General features: G+C 46.8%; 1 protein-coding gene across 4 annotated transcripts in view; it reads left to right on the top strand.

Annotated features, from left to right (window-relative positions):
* Window positions 1-16,483, top strand: part of LMF1 (lipase maturation factor 1) — a 98,047-nt gene that overhangs the window by 52,009 nt on the left and 29,555 nt on the right. For all 4 annotated transcript variants that reach the window (XM_039884832.1, XM_039884831.1, XM_039884834.1 and 1 more), the window contains one exon: window positions 15,930-15,995. In XM_039884832.1, the coding sequence (XP_039740766.1) occupies window positions 15,930-15,995 (66 nt within the window). The remainder of the gene's footprint in view (window positions 1-15,929; window positions 15,996-16,483) is intronic.

Genomic DNA, 16,483 nt, shown 5'->3' with positions numbered 1-16,483 from the left:
ATTATAAAATACAAAATTCTCTTACATTGGAAACCTTATCACACAGATGTGCTAAGTATCTGTTTGCTTTAAGTTTTCCCTTGGGGGACAATCACAGACTTGGGAGACAGGGCAGAGAACTTGCTCCTGACCCGCTTGAGAACAAGTTGCTCCATCCATTGGGCCCGCCTTGCTCATGTCCCCTCCAGTCCAGATGGTCCTCGGTCTCCCAGCCCCATGATCCAACAGTGTGGCTGTCTGATGTGCACCTGACCAGCCTCAGGTGCTGCATCCTTGGCAGGAGGCCCTGCACTCTCTTCCGGGGGCAGCATCCAGCTGTTCTGTCACGGACTTAGGCGGGCCTGGCTGGTCCTCTCTCAAAATCACTTTTTCCACAGTGTAGTTAATATTCCGCAGTGAGGTCCTGTAAAATCATGTGGCTGTCCCATTTCTCTTCACACACTCAGTTTATTCGTGTATCTTTGTGGGCGTACACTCCCACATGGCCTTTGTTCAGCATGGCATTTTCACACCTCTGCGTGACTGTTGATAATGCGATGCCCTCATTCCTTGTATCTGTCCTGTGCTCCATCACCTTTGCATCATGACCGGTTGTTATAAGCCCTCGAGTCGGCTCCGACTCCTGGTGACCATATGACTGAGTGATTGATATCCAGTGTCCTGTCCTCAACAGCCCTGCTCAGCTCCTGTAGAGTCATACCCTTGGCTTCTTTTAGGGTGTCAGTCTACTTATATTTGGTCTTCCACTTTCCCTGCTGTCTTCTATTTTTCTCAGCATTATTGTCTTTTCCAAAGAACCCTGCCTTCCTTCTCATGATTTGCCCACAGTAGGACAGCTTCAGTTTTGTCATTTTTGCCTCCAGTGATGTTTCAGGCTTAATTTGCTCTAGGACTCACTTGTTCATCTCTCTGGCGGTCCAGGGGTATCTGTAAAGCTCTCTTCCAACACCATTTTTCAAATGAATCTGTCTTTTCCTGTCAGCCTATTTTACTATCCAACTTTCACATCTATACATAAGAATTGATCAGTACTCATTCTTAACTAGCAGCTGACGGGCATCTGCTCTGTGAAGGGATGACGTGCCAGCCTTTGCGCAGGACTGCAGTCCTGAGGGCTCGCACCTTCCCACTTCCTCCTGTTACTGTCAGGCGCCCACTCTCCTGTGCTTCATACTTGCTCTTAGATATTGAAGCATCGTTCATTCTGGCACAGTGACCATCTGTGGTTTGGTTAACTGCTGTGTCTGTGGCCAGGTGGCCTTGGAGCTCTGGGGACACCGGAAGCAGCTGGATACAGAGGGACAAGTGCCGCCCGGGGCAACAGACCTAGGGTCAGAGCCTGGCATGACCGGCCATGTCCACTTGCGTGGGTGGTGAACAGGCCACAGGGTTGTGGGAGTGCTGGCCGGAGGGGCAGACAGGGCTGTGTGGAAGCCTGGAGAGCACCCCATTTGGGGCTGGTGTGGTTGGCAAAGTTCTCGACCTGGGCGGGTGTGAATAGCTACAGATACTGGGAAATGCTGTGTTGAAGTTATTGTGTGTTCAGATTCAACAATAAAGTGTGACGCTTCTACATTCATTTTCCCATTTAATTAGAAAGATAGTTGTTTTTGCGGTTCCTTTTAATGAAATGTTGAAATGGTGAGTTGTCTATAGTCACCATACACATATTCTTCTCAGGCTGTGGTTCCTTGTCCATCTAGGACTTGATTTTGGATTCTCTCCCGAGCTAGCTTTAAAAAGTATAAAAATGTATGAAATGTTGCAAAGGACTTTATTGGGGACCCCACTGAGATGACAGCTTCATTAGGTGGGACATATAAAGCAAGGAGCCCCCGGCGAAGGGGCAACCCGGGCACGGAAGCTCTGGGTGGCAGAGCTGTCAGGCTGTTTTGTGCAAGGTTTGTGATGCCAAGAGTTGAACAAACCCCCACCATGCCTGACTGAGTGCAGGGGATCGTTAGCACATTCTAAAGCGCCTTTTATGGCATTTTGATTGACTGTTAGCACCAGCTGGATAAGAAATTATCAGGTGCACTAAAAGGTATAATTACTTGATTTAGTCTGTATGTTGGATATTATTAATCTTCCTTCAGTGGAAAGCAGAAAGTAGAGTTGACTTGACAAAAAAGTGCTAGCAGCAAAATGTCCATTCCTCTGTGAGCTGAGAGAACTCACAACAGATCTGGTGATACTAAAGCGACTGTGGGTAAAGCCCCCCAGTCTAGCCCCTGATCTTCTGTTTGTGGGTGAGAACCAGTGCCACAGAATCAGCTTAGGGGGTGACTGTCCTGAATATTCAGAGACCGCTGTCGTTTTGTCATTCGTCAGTGGTTCAGATGCCCTGAGAGACAGATGGGCTCTTGTAGAGCTCAGCCTCAGAGGGGACCGTGAACTGTGCAGGTAAAGGTGCCCAAGCAGAAAGAAAGGAAGCCGCGTAGCCTCTGTGCCCGCAGAAGGCCTGCTCTTCCCAGGTGCCTGAGATGGAGTCACCCTGGTCCCCGTTCTTAGGGCTTCTGTGTCCTGAGCTATTCTGACCTCCTACAATGCTGGGGTGAGAGGTATTAATGGATAGGTGGCCCAGGCTACCCTGCTGTCTGTAAACAGCTGGACACTGAACACACTTCATGATGCAGCTGGTCTCACGTCGGACAATAGACAGTGTGAGATGGGTCCAGAGGAGAACACATGAGGTGAGCCCCTCGACCACCTGGCTCTCTGTGGGGAGACGGGGGGCAGGCAGAGGTGGGAGACCTTGCCAGCTGTTGAAAGTGGAGGATGATGGAATGCCATAAGGCTTCCCTCAGCTCCTGATGCTTCTGGAATCCCAGGGCAGAGTACACAGAGGGGCACAAAAGGAGCTCCAAGGGCACAGCATCACCTCTGTAGCAGTCTTACAAAAATGCATTGCTCTAGGGGTGGCTCCATAGTGTAGTGGTTAGCACGTCTGCTTTACATGCAGAAGGTCCTGGGTTCGCACCCCGGGTGGAGCCATGGACCATACCCCAGGTGCGGGTGCGCCAGGCTGCGAGCGTGTGGGAGGAGACACCCCACCTTCAGAGATCCAGTTCTTAAGGGGAAACAGCAACATCCATAGGTCAGGAGTGGAAGCAGCGGGAGGGGAATTAAAGGGGAAAAAAATGCATTTCTCTAACCTAATTGTGAGAAAACATGAGACAAACTGCAACTGAGGGACATTCTTCAAAATTACTGACCGGAATTCTCAAGTGTCAAAGTCATGAGATTTAATTAAAGACTGAGGAATTGTCAGACTCAGGGAACATAACAGTCAATGTGGCACTCTGGAGTGGCACCCTGGATTGTCCCTGATATAGAAAAAGGACATTAGTGGGAAAACTGGTGAAATCCAAGTAAGGTTTGTAGTTCAGTAACATTGAATTAATAGCGACAGCTATACAGGAACTCCAGACTATTTTTACAGCTTTCCTGAAGTCTTAAGAATTTTTCAAAGTGAAAAGTTAAAGAAGGGCTCAACAAAGAAACAATGGCTTCTGCTGGCACTTCTGTCTGGGAGAAAGTGTCCCCACGAGCTCTTGCCCTGAAGCCAGACAACTCAGTTCCTCCCGTATATTCCTGGCACCTTTCAAGCTGCTGCCCCAGCACTGGAGTTCAGAGCGAGTGAATCCATCAGTGAATGTGTTTCAGTTCCAGGCCCATTGAAGCAGGGCAACCCCACTGGCCACGGGACCAGGCCACGGGACCAGACAGGATGGCACCCGTGGCTGATTCCAGAATCAGACACAATGATCAATTACCTCATCCCCCTCCAACCATCCAGTCAGTTACCGTCATCCAATCAGTAGCACTCATGACCCCAACTCCCTTAGTTTCCATGACTACTGATTTCCCCCTGTATAATCTGTACTCCCGAGACACGTGAGGAGCCCTTTTGTTGAGAGCAGTAGCTTGCCTATGTCTTCAGGACTTGCAACTCTCTAAATAAACCTTACTTTCTTTGCTGAAAAAAAAGTTCAAGAGAAATAGTATGAGCAACTTTTATTTACACAAAGCAGGCAATTTGAAGAAATGGTTAAATTCCTTCAGAGATATAGATTACCAACTGACAGAGGAAGAGGCAGGAATCTACGTAATTCTATCAGCTGAGATCATTAACAACACAAATAAAAAGCACCTTCCCACTAAGAAAACTTGTGGCCCAGAAACCTTTCCTGATGAGTTCTATAAAATATTTAAGGAAGAAACTCTATGAATCTCATACACACTCATTCAGAAAACAGGGGAGAAAAAACCCTTCCCAACTCATTTTTCTGAGACCAGCAAAGACAAGGACATGTCAAGAAAAGGAAATTACAGAGCAAAGTCTTCAAGAGCACAGACATGAAGTTTTTAAGGAATTATTAGCAGTTGAATCCAGCAATACGTGAAAAGTATAATGCATCAAAGCAACATGGGGTTTTTCCCAGAATGCAAGATTGGCTAGACATGAATGAATCAAGGGAGAAAGATATAAAATGATATGATCACTTCAACTGATGTAAGAAAAGCATTAGACAAAATTATACAATTTTTAGAAATTCTCAGCAAACTAGGAATAAAAGGAAATATCCTCAACCCGATGAAAGATTAAGTACATAAACTGCCTGCAGCCAATACCATACTTAATGATGGAAGACTAAACATTTTTCCCATAAGATTGGAAACAAGGCAGGGGTGTCCAGTCTCATCACATCTGTTTAACAGTGTATCAGTGATCTTAGCTTGTGCAATAAAACAAGAAAAAGTAATAAAAGCCTGAAGATTAGAAAAGTAAAATCATCTGTACTCACAGATAAGCAGGTCATGTATGTGAAAGATCATAAAGGTCTTTAGGATCCAGGAGTGAATTTAACCAGAGTGCAGGATTCATGGCCAGTATAGAAAACAAGATTTCTATAATATTTTTCAGAAAATGAAAAAATTTTAATATAGCATTAATAATAACATCCAAAATCATAGGAAATTTTAATAGAGGTGCAACATTTGTACCCTGATAGCTACCAAACATTGCTGAGAGAAATTAAAGAGACTTAGGTAGACCATGTTTGTGAATCAAAAGTTTCAATATTGCTCAACTGTCAGTTGTCCTCAAATTGATCTGTAGATTTCATGCACCTTCAAACATAATCCTAGAAGGATTCCTTTTTAGAAATTGATGAACTGATTCTTAGATCCATATGGAAATGGATTCTGTTCCTGGTGAGGACTCTTCCTGGCCTGCAGATGGCCTCCCTCTTGCTGTGTCCTCACCTGGTGGAGAAGAAAGTCTAGTCTCCTCTAATAAGTGCACAAATCCTGTCGGATCAAGGCCTTGCCCTTATAACCTCATCTAACCTTAATTACTTCCTTAGTCTAAATACAGACTCACTGGGAGTGGGGGGGTCAGAGCTTCACCATGAATTTTGGAAGGACACAGACATTCAATACATAACAGCAAAGATGTGAACAAGCAGAACTCTCCTGCATTGCCCTCCTGTGGGTGTATAGAATTGATACCAGGCATTAGAAACCAAACAGTCCATCAACAGGAGGGCAGGTGGACACCCTGTGCCAAACCCCCGAAATGGAAACCACCCAGCAATAAAGAGGAGTGAATACTGCTGCGTGACAGACCTGGATGACCTCACAGGCATCGTGCTGAGAGAAGCCAGACTGAGCACCATGAAGGATTGGGCACCGCGTGAGACCTTGTGTAGGAGGTTCTAGAGCTGGCAGAGCCAGGGAAGTGATTGCCTCTGAGATTCGGGGTGGGGATTGACTGGGGTGCAGAGGGCATATGGGAATTTTCAGGGCAGTGGAAATGTCCTGTGTGCTGATAGCTAGAGTCCCACAGACGTGCACATCCACAAAGCTCCTCATCTGCATGCTTTAGGGCAGGACATAAATTATTTTTTGAAACCTGACAAGAAGTCAGCAGCAGGAGGAGCATCAGGGGACCCATCAGCCAACATAGAGCAGAGACGTCTCTTTGTGGACAGGGCTAGAGAGCAACAGCCCCACTCACCGAGTCAGATCTTCCTCAGTGTACTTCTGTTGAGTGCCAGATAAAAACCATGTGCCTTCAAACCCTGGAAAGACCATTTGCTCAATGGAAGCTGTAGCTCGAGACAGTCCCATGGGACACAGCTTCCCGCCCAGCTCCGTGTGCTGACTGATGGCCTGGGCTGTGCAGGGTGGGACGTCCTATTTCCTCTCTTTTGATTATCGGTGCCTGCTGACCTATAGGTGACGTGACAGTCCCAAACTGTCACCACATGGACCTGGAAGAGGCAGGGTGGTCATCCCACTTGACGTGATTGGTTTGGAGCTAGAGTTCAAGCAGCATCGAGAGCGTCTCCCTCAGCTCCCTCTGTGAAGCTCTAAAGCTCAATTAAGACTTTGTGAATTTACATTCTGAAGCCAGACTGTAAGCAACATGGGTCACCACATTTCTCACTGGAGAAGGTAGAGCCTCTCTTGTCTCCCTGTCCTCCTCACTCAAGTTTCTGGGACAGTGCAGTGGCTTGGGCCCAGGTGACCCCATTTGATTTCCTCAGAACAAAGACGCAGATCTGCTCAGGACTGTACCTGTGCCTCCCCACTAGACTGGGGCAAACACACGCTAGATGCTTTCTTTTGGAAGAGCTCTGCAATGTTCCTCTGATTTTCAACTCAATTTTCTGCTCTAAATGCATAGATTTCAGTCATATTAGGGTGTAGGATCCCTTTTCACTTGCAGACATGATAAGTGGTGTGGATGTTTGAGTCACTGTGTTTAAGGCATTAGGTTGCCCCTATGCTTTAAAAAAAACTTTTTCACTTTTTTCTCACTCTCAGTTTCTGTCAAAACAGAGTATATGTGTGTGTGACTGAGTTTCTAACGGCCAAAGTTTTCACCCCAGAGCACATCAAATGCCTGTCACCGAAGCCCGGGGCCCTTTGCTTCTGACCCTCTGTGCTCCACGTGCAGGAGCAGACAATGGATTTTCCACACAGCTCTCTGGAGCCAAAGCTGTCCTTGATTATGTCATCCTGTAGTAGGCTGATGAACTGTGTGTGCTGAGGGTTTAGATCTCTCAATTGCTAAAATTCTGGGAATTGAGCCAGTGCCCTTGTTGCCGGGAATTCTCAGACCTGGACAGTACCAAGGGGAGGCTACGCGGTTTTAGTTTGACCCCCTGAGAATTGAGAAAGCAAAGCCCCATCCCTTCTGCACCTCCCTCCTTCCCGCTCTCTACCCCCTCAGGCCTGGCTCCTGTCTGGGGTGTGTGTACCGGGCTGTCGTATTTGGCCACAGCAGACGTGCTACAGTCTCCCTCTTTCTGTAGAAACTTGCTTTGGCGTAAGCATTACCTTGTAAAGAACATGCAAACCTGAACAATAGCAAGTAAAAAAATGTGTCCATACTTTCTTCAGTGTCATCAGAATAAGGAGAGTAGATGTCAGGAATCGGATTGCTGATGAATTCCACTTCCGGGCTACGTCTCTTCAACAAGGCTGCTTCTGCTTGTTATGTTAACAGCTACCTTAATATGTTAGCATGGTTTTCATTTTTCTCCATATTCTTTGTGCAGTTCTTCCAACATCTTGTACTACATTCCTCCTGATATTAAATTATATCATTGCTTCACATATTAAGAATTAAGAATTTAGTACCATAAATTCTTACTGAGCAAAATCACAGCTAAAATCAGTTTCATTTGAGTTACGTATTTGCTATGCTGGAGCAGGTTGTTTTTAAATGAAGTAAGTGGAGGGATGCAACTGTCAACATAAGAAATGTCGAAACCTATAGAGAATTTTTATAAGAGTTTATTTGAGCCAAACTGATGACATAGAGCAGGGAGCAAGATCCCAAATGCTCCGGAGAATGACAGTTTCCCAGTTTCTTTTATGCATTTGAAATTAAGGAGGAGTACATGAGGATGGGGGAAAGCAAGGTGGAACTGGATTACATTGCAGGACAGTTAACGAGATAATAATGTTCTCTCTTGAGAGTGGCTATGTTTATTTCAAAAGCGTGTTAACCTAGATACACAGAAACAGTGGACAGGGCTTACTTAAGGCAAAGATAAACTTTTTACTAAAAAGTTAAATGCCTGAGGCGTGACTACTGACCAATTGGGAACTTATGATCAGATCACCTTGTGAGGTTACTTTATGTAGAACTCCTTAAAGGGTCAGGAGCTAGAGAATTCACGCATGAGCAAGAGCCTCTCAGAAGCTAATGTGAGGATTAGCATTCCTGCCTATATGTTTTGGTGACCCCCAAGTAACCTGCAGGCTGCAGAAAGCAGTGACAAGATGCTAGTGCCTTTTCCATGCAGCTTCAAATCCCTAGTCATTAATCAGCAGGGGCTCTACTGCTAAACACCTGTGCTGCTCACGACTCTGTGCTCACACCTGGCTGCAGCACCCACAGTGGGGCCTTCTGACACTTCTTGTGTGCAGACTCTCCTACTGTCTTGTTAACACAAGAGAAAAGGCCATATCTGAAATGCAGAAAATGTAGGCCCAGGGGACTTAACAGTTTTCATGTCAAAATTCAGCAGAACCGGGAGCTGCAGCCAGGCCGTGATTGAAGGGCACCATGAGAAAACACTTTCCTTGAAATACTGGCAATTGCGTCCGAGATCCTGCCATAAGGAGTCACCTGGGATATTATGAAAGCTTTAAGCCAATAAATTCAATAATTTAGATGAAATGGACAAATTCCTTGACAAATGCCGCTTACCAAAACTGAGACAAAAAGAAACAGGAAACCTCAGTGGTTCTGTACCTGTTAAATAAGTTGAATTTGTAATCAAAAACCTTTTCCAGAAAGAAAAGTGTAGACCCAGATGGCTTCACCAGTGAAATCTCTCAAATATTTGAGGAGGAAATAATAGCAGTCCTACACAAACTCTTTTGGAAAATAGCAGAGGAAGAAATACTTCCCAAATTGTTTTATGTGACCAGTATAACAGTGATACCAAAACCTGAAGAGGACATCAGAAAAAGGAGAAGATAAACCAGTAACTCCCATGAGCAAAGGCACAGAAACCCTTTGCAAATATCAGCAAATCAAATCTGGCAATGAAAAAAGGCATAGTTTATCTTAGGAATGTGAGGTGGTTTTAACATTTGAAAATCAATTAATGGAGTTTTCTAGAGTAACAGAATAAAGATGAAGAACGATTTTATCGTCTTAGCAATTGCAGAAAAAAGCACATGATACAATTCAGCACCCACTCATGACGGTCTTAGACAGGAACCTCCTCAGCTTTACAAAGGTATCTGTGAAACCTCAGCACACACCTGTCTTCACGGTGAGAGGACAAAGCTTTCACATGCAGTTAGGAACCAGGCCCGGATGTCAGTTGCCGGTTCTGCTCTTCAACACTGTACTGGAAGACTTAGTGCAATAAGACAAGAAAAAGAAATAAAGGCATAAAGACTGAGGAAAAAAGAAATGAAGCCGTTATTTATAGATATGATTGTATACATACAAAACCCAGGGGAATCAAAAAGCATTTACTAAAATGAGTGCATGAATTTCACAAGGTTGCAGGATACAAGTCAACATGAAAAATAACTGGACTTTATAAACTATTAAGAAATCATTAGAAAATAAAACTGAAAATACATTCTACAATTGCATCAAGAGCTTGCAAATACCTCAATCTGATTAAGGAGATCTAAGATGTGTATTTTAAAACGGTAGAACATTGCTGATATGAATTTAAAAGACCTATGTAAATGGAGAGGTGTACCATGTTCATGGTCAGAAACCTCAGTATTGTTAAGATTGTCTGTTTTACTCAAATTTATACAGAGATTCAAGGCAATTCTGCCAAACTCCCAGCTTTTCAGGAGGAATTGACATGCCAATTCTAAAATTTACATGGAAGTACAGAGAATATTGAAAAAAAAAGAACAAAGCTGGAGGACTTATATTTCTCGATTTTACAGCTGAAGTGTGGAATTGATCTAAGCTAGAAAAACAGATCAGCAGAAGAAAATAGGGTCCAGAAACTGACTCAACCTCTACTGTCAATTGATATAAAACCAACGTACCAAGTGAAATCAGTGGAAGAAGGAAAGTCATTTTTTTACAACTAGTGCTGAAATCATTGGATATCAGTATAGAAAATAAAATGAATTTTGACTGCAGTCCCATCCGTTCCAAACTCTAATTTCAGAGAGAGGTTATGGACCTAAATGTAAAAGCAAAACCATAAAATTCTTAGACGAAAACAAAAATATCTCCCAGAAACAGGTCCACACAGATATAGTCAATTGATTTTCAACCAAGGCATTAAGTCGAAACAGTGCAGCAAGGAAAGCTTTTTTTTTTACAAACATAAAAGCCAGAATCACAGAGTTTTTCGAAGATAAGATAGTTACTTTGGGGTGAACACAGAGTTCTTGGACAGGGCACAAAAAAGCACTAACCATTAAAGAAAAAATAGTGATAAATTGTACTTTACTGATATTAAAATTTTCCATTATCAAAAGACACTATTAAGAATATGAATAGGCAAGCCAGAGACTGGAAAAACTATTTGCAGTATATAGGTCTGACCAAAAATTAATATCCTGAACGTGCAAATCATGATAATAGGACATAGGACTTGAATGTACTTCACAAATGAAAGTATAAGAATGGAGACAGTGAAAAGCTCTGAGACAGCATTTAACTCACGAGAAGGGCCAAATATAAAACACTGTCGTGTGCAGGCAACTGGAATTCCTGGTGGGGTTCATCACTAGCGGGGTGAAAGCTGGCCACACACATCCACAGCAGCCCTCTTCATAACTGCTAGACCTGGGAAACAACCAAATGCCCATCAGTGGATAAACTGTGATGCGTTTACACTCAGCCACAGAAGGGAACCAAGTCCTGATGCAGCAACACAGACAAATCCCAAAGCATGCTGAGTACGACCCACCCAAACCTACAGCCAGAGCACCTGACGCCCAAGTCAGTTTGTTTGAGATCCCAGAGCAGGCAGAGCTGGGCCAGACTACATGGCTTCCTGGTGAGTGGGGCGTGGAATGGCCTGGAAAGAGATCCCAGAGAACATTCTCTGGGACAGAAATCTGTCTCCTCTTTTAGGTGCTAGATACCTGATTGTATACAGTTGTCAGAATGCGTTGAACTGAATACTTAGGATGTGTGTTTTGTTTTATGTAAACTGAAGCTCAACCCTTGGACTTAAAAGACTGTCATGAGTTTGCTTTTCACATACAATAATTGCTATAAGGTGCAGCCCTGTAAAATTCCACACGCCTTGGGGATAACGAGGGAGATGGTCATTACTGATGTTCGGAGAACGTTGCAGCAACCCCAGCCATTGGACACTCCCTACCCCAGAGACCGAGGGCAGCTGTGCAGACTGCTGACCTTCTCCATGACAGGAGCCACGTTTGGGACACAGTTGGCAGTCATCCTTGTGCAAGTTTTTGCTGAGACTCAGCTAGGCCCTGACACCTGCTGGCAGAGTGGCGAGTGCACGCGCATCCGAGTCTGCTTCAGGGCACAGCTGCTTGCTGCTGCAGTGTTCAGGTCACACCTGGATCTCAGGCTGGCCATCAGCTCTGTCTCCCATTCTGAGGCTCAGGCTTCTGTCCGATGGAAGGAAATTTCCCAGCTGAGATGAGGCTTTGGCCAGAAAGCTCAGAGAGTCTGCACTTGGATCTCTGCTCTTCCCCTGGAGGCCCGAGGGCTGCTTGGAGCGGGTGATTGGAAGAGCTGTTGCCTTGTTAGCATGCCCCACTCGTGCATGTCCCAGAGACTCTGCGACCCAGAGAGGACTGAAAGGTTAGCAAAGAAGAGCAGGGAGCTCAGTCACCAAGGGGAAAATGAAACTTTGAAGTCAGGGGCTCTTTCTTGGAGTCAGATTGCCTCCAGTAAAATCATATTACATATAATGAAATAAATGTTGGAATGCAACATGCCCTGTGAAGACCCAAATCAAGCAGATGTCATTGTCGTTTCCTTGGCTAGCCTGCCACGTCCTGGGATCCCCACTCCACAAGGAGAGCAATTATCCTAATTTGTTTTATTGCATTAGCGTGGGCAGAGCTGAAGAAAGGGGCTTTCTTCCTTCCTGCAGGAGCGCCTTGGAGGCCAGACCTCGGACTCCAGCCCCAGGGTGGCATGGGAATTTCTGGGAAACTTGTCTGCAGTACTCTGACCTCTGGCCCCCAGCTGCAGCCCCCTGCTAAGCACAGGCTCCCAGGCTTGGCCCTTCAGCACCCTCTTTGTGCCTCTATTTCCAGCCTCAGACCCACCCGTTCCCAGTGACCTATAAAGACGTCGAATCCTAAATGCCTCTGAAGACCTGTGACAATTCCTTCCACCCACTCCATGCAGCCCCGCTTCAAAGTCTGTCACAGACAGGTGTCACCATAGTAATTTCCAAAAGATCTTTAGGATTTAGAGAGGGCAAAATACAACTCCTGAAAGCCAGCTCGTGATTTTTCCCCAAACGATATTTCAGCCCAAATGATGTCCTATAACTTACCAGTACTTAACTGTATGCACATATGCTTGCCGTTTGGGGGGGGTCACATGGTACATTTCTGTTTCATCACACCTTGGGGTCAGAAAGTATTGACACCAGCAAACTGACACTGGAGAGTAAGTAACAGGGCCAAGTGGCGACACTAGGTTGGCTGGGGCCCTTCAAATATGGAGACAAGTTGGTTGTCATCATGCCCACTAACATAACTTACAGGATGCTAAACAGTGAACTGCAAATGCAGCAGTTGCCACACGCCCTAAAAAATGGGGTTCCCCTCTGCCTGCTCAAGGAGTACATGGGGTCCTCTGGGCCTAGCTCAGCTCCCAGAGGAGAGAAGCAGTCAGGGCAGAGCCCGGGGTACCTCGGCCTCCACCAGCCCCAACACGCCCCCCCATTGCCCCTGACTGGCATCCCAGACCTCCATGCCTACTCATGAGGGCAATGGCCTGTCCTCCTGCACTTGGAAAACACTCGTTATCACTCAGGGCTCCAGGGTCCACAGAGCTTCTCCTTTGTGGAAAAGGAACAGTCAGAGGACTAGCCCCTGTGTTCGCAGATGGAGGAGGAGTGTCTGGAGCAGGGCAGAGACTCTGACGAGAGAACCAGTATATGCTTAAAATGGGGTGCTGCAGACAGCTCTCCACGGTGGCACGGGTGCCTCTGAGGAAAGGGGGCTGCCTCCCCTGGCATTCACAGGCCGTCACTTCTCGCTGGGCGTCAGGCCTGCGGAGCACCCCACACACACACACCCGTCAGGTGTGAAGGGACTTGCACGGTGTTACAGAAATGGATGTTCTGTGGCGCGAAGCCTTGGATTTTCCAGTTTCCAAATGGGAGTTTTTAAGACACGTGTCCTGGGACCTGTGAGCTTCAGAGAGGAGCCGGGTGCTTGCCTTTATGTTCCTGCCTCCCACTCACTGCTTGTAAGGCCTGGGGCTTCCTCAGTCACCCTGGAATGTTCCATCATCCTGGCACTCTCCCGTTCCCAAGCAGAGAGCAGGGGTTGTATGGACATCTGTGGGTCACTTGGCTTTCTTTGGGTCTGGCGTATTACTGGCCTGTCTGTGCCATTTTTTCAGAATTAATTTGGGGCTGCAAAAGGATCAAAGAAGGCTTTGTTCTTTTGACACTTACTCTGGAAGAAAAAAAAATCCGTGGAAAATCTGACATCTGCATTGTAGGGAGAAATCAGTAGATGGGGAGGAATATAATTATCCTCCGCTCCTGAAAGAATGTCTCAGATTTTTAAGTGTCTCATATCAGCTTAGAATTTGAGTGACATTTTAATTATTTTGTTTTTTTTCTTCTTCGCCTGGTTTGAATCTCCAAAGAGTACCACTCTCGCATTCTGAAGGGATGCAGGGAGTGGAGCGGCACTCACAAGGGAGCCTCGTGTAGCCCCGTGGCTGAGGTTGTCTGCAGAACGAGGGGCACATTTTCATCAGAAATCAGCAGTTCTTCTGCTGGCAGTATGGGCTCGCTCAGGTCTGGGTCATCAGGAAACGTTTGACTTTCTGAAGCGCTATATTCACACAATCATGACCGTGGCCAAATTCAGACTGGAAGTTGTCTATCTGGCACTTTGTGATCTAGGCAAACCCAGTTTCTAGAAAAACATAACTCTCCACTTTTCAAAATGATTCATCCCAGAGTCTTTATACTTGGAGTGTAACCACAGCTCTGTGACGTTGGGGGTGGCCTGTGCGGCTGAGGGCCAGGTGAGTTCGGCCTGGCCGGGCTGTGAGACCCCAGTGAGGTGGCTGCGGAAGCAGGAAGTAGCTTCTCCAGAACCAGCTTCAGAATAGCCTTTGGGTCTTCGTGGCACTCAGAAAATTGAGTGCTGCGGTCCCTTTGGGATGCGTTTGTAAACCGCTATTAGGTGCATGTCTAGCTCAGTCCAGCCCATGTGCACTGTTCTGTCATCTGGCCTTACTGTGGAAGCCACGTGGCCTAAACTTGTCGCTCTGTATCTCTTCTCCTTACTCCTTTGGGTGTCGCTGCATCCAAGCCGCCAGGGGCCCAGGCTAGAGGTCTTAGCTGCTTCCCGCTCCAATCCCTTGGCCCATCCTGTGGGCTCCACATTCCAGACACGTCTGGAATCGGACACACCTCACATCCTGGATGGTCATTCTGCCTTGCTGGCTGCGTGGCCACCAGAAGACCCATCAACTCACACTGTCCCGTCTCTGGCTCAGAGCCCTCAGCCACCCCAAAGTCTTTCTCATGTGTAAAGGTCAGTTCTATGTATCATCTTGGCTGGGCCACCACCCCAGTTATTCAACCAAACACCGATCTCGGTGCTGCAGCAAGGGTGTTTCACAGAGGTTATTAAAGTTCGTGGTCAGTTGACTTTAGTGAGGAAGACTATCCTGGACAGCCTGAGTGGATGGTGGATGGGTGGGTGGGTACATAGTTAGATGGTGGATGGGTGGATGGGTGCATGGATGGATGAAACGGCTGTAGTCATAGCTGCAGAAACCACTCATGAGAGAAAGCCGAGCTGTGTTCCAGGGTGGTTTCTTTATCGGTGCAGTTTCTTTCTCACTTTCTAATCCAGCTATTATGTAAGAGACAAATCGAAAATAAATCTCTGCAACTCAAGAGATATTTTTATTCCTGGTATGGGAACAGTTGGTTTCCGACTTATGAAGAAATCGTGTGCAGAGAAAGTGGATGGACAGGGTGCATCTGACAGGCATGTTGACCGTCCTCCCTGTGACAGCAGACCAGCCGTGCTGTGGACACTGTGTGGCGTCCCGGAAGCTGCACAGGGGGAGCCGACTGTGCAGCTCACCCGAGAAGCTCACCCACAGGCTCTTTGGCGGAGCCCCCTCTTTCCGTAGCTTCTTTCCCAGGGGACCAGGCAGCAAAGCAGCTCCCTGGAGACACTCTCAGGCCTGAGCACCGGGGCTATGCTGGGTGCTGTGAGACGGTAGTGACCATCCCAGGAGATGGGTAGACATTTTCATCCAGCTCACCTGAGCTGCTAAATGGTGCGTCATCGTAGCAATTTCAACATTGTCCCTTTCACGTCCTCCTTGGCATCTATGCAAGTATAAGTAAGGTTGTGTGTGTGTAGCTTTGCCAATTTGTTCATTTTTAAAGCCTCACAATTGCACTATTGAGATGATGCTCACATTCTAAAAACCGAGTTTTAAAGCGCAGAAGGAACTGACTTTATAACAAGGAAGCCAGTGTTTCTTTTTACCTGTAGCATTTGCTAACTTTTCATCATTAAAGCCCCGAATGTGCCTTTGTGAAACACTGTTTCAATCTTACCCTTTACGTCTCTTCAAGGTATAAGATAAAATCCATCATCTCTCCCTTAAAGTTCCTTTCAGTGCAGGTTCTGCCCCTGACAGCGGTTCCCTTGCCATTCTGGGAAATGGTTCACGTGGCTTCCTCTCTGTCTCGCCTTGGCAGGGCCTGATCAAGATCCGGGGGGACCGATGCTGGCAGGACCTCACCTGCATGGACTTCCACTACGAGGTGAGTAGCTTGGTGACACGGTGATGCGATGAGGCAGACTTCAGCTCATTTGGATGTGCCCTCCTGCTTCCTTTCTCTGGGAGGCAGAGTATCCCGCTTGCTAGGGCTGGCAGAATGGAACGACTGGCCACTGTGGTTGTGGGTCCGGTGGTTCCTTCTAATCATGAGCGCTGGGTCCCTCTGCTGCTGTCCACGGTCCTGCCCGATACCCTGGATATCAGAACAGGTACCCTCCCTCCTAGAGTCTCAGCTGGCCCTTCCTGCCCCCAGGGCAGGTGCAGAGTTGAGGACTGCTCTGCCCTGTACCCAGCCCCCAGCCATGGCAGACATGGGTGCAGGAATTTCCCAGCTCCCTGGGGTACAGGCGCGCCAGTCTTCCTGTGTCCAGATCCCCAAGGCCCCCTCCCTGCCTCCAGCCAGGGCTTTGGGCACACTCCCCCCATCTCAGGACCTGGGCCCAGGTCTAAGCCCCTCCAGACACTCCTGTC

This window comes from Pteropus medius, unplaced genomic scaffold (assembly GCF_902729225.1).
Source record: "Pteropus medius unplaced genomic scaffold, Ma_sr-lr_union100, whole genome shotgun sequence".
In the NCBI taxonomy this organism is placed as follows: Eukaryota; Metazoa; Chordata; class Mammalia; order Chiroptera; family Pteropodidae; genus Pteropus; species Pteropus medius.
This window is presented reverse-complemented; position numbering and strand designations above follow the sequence as displayed.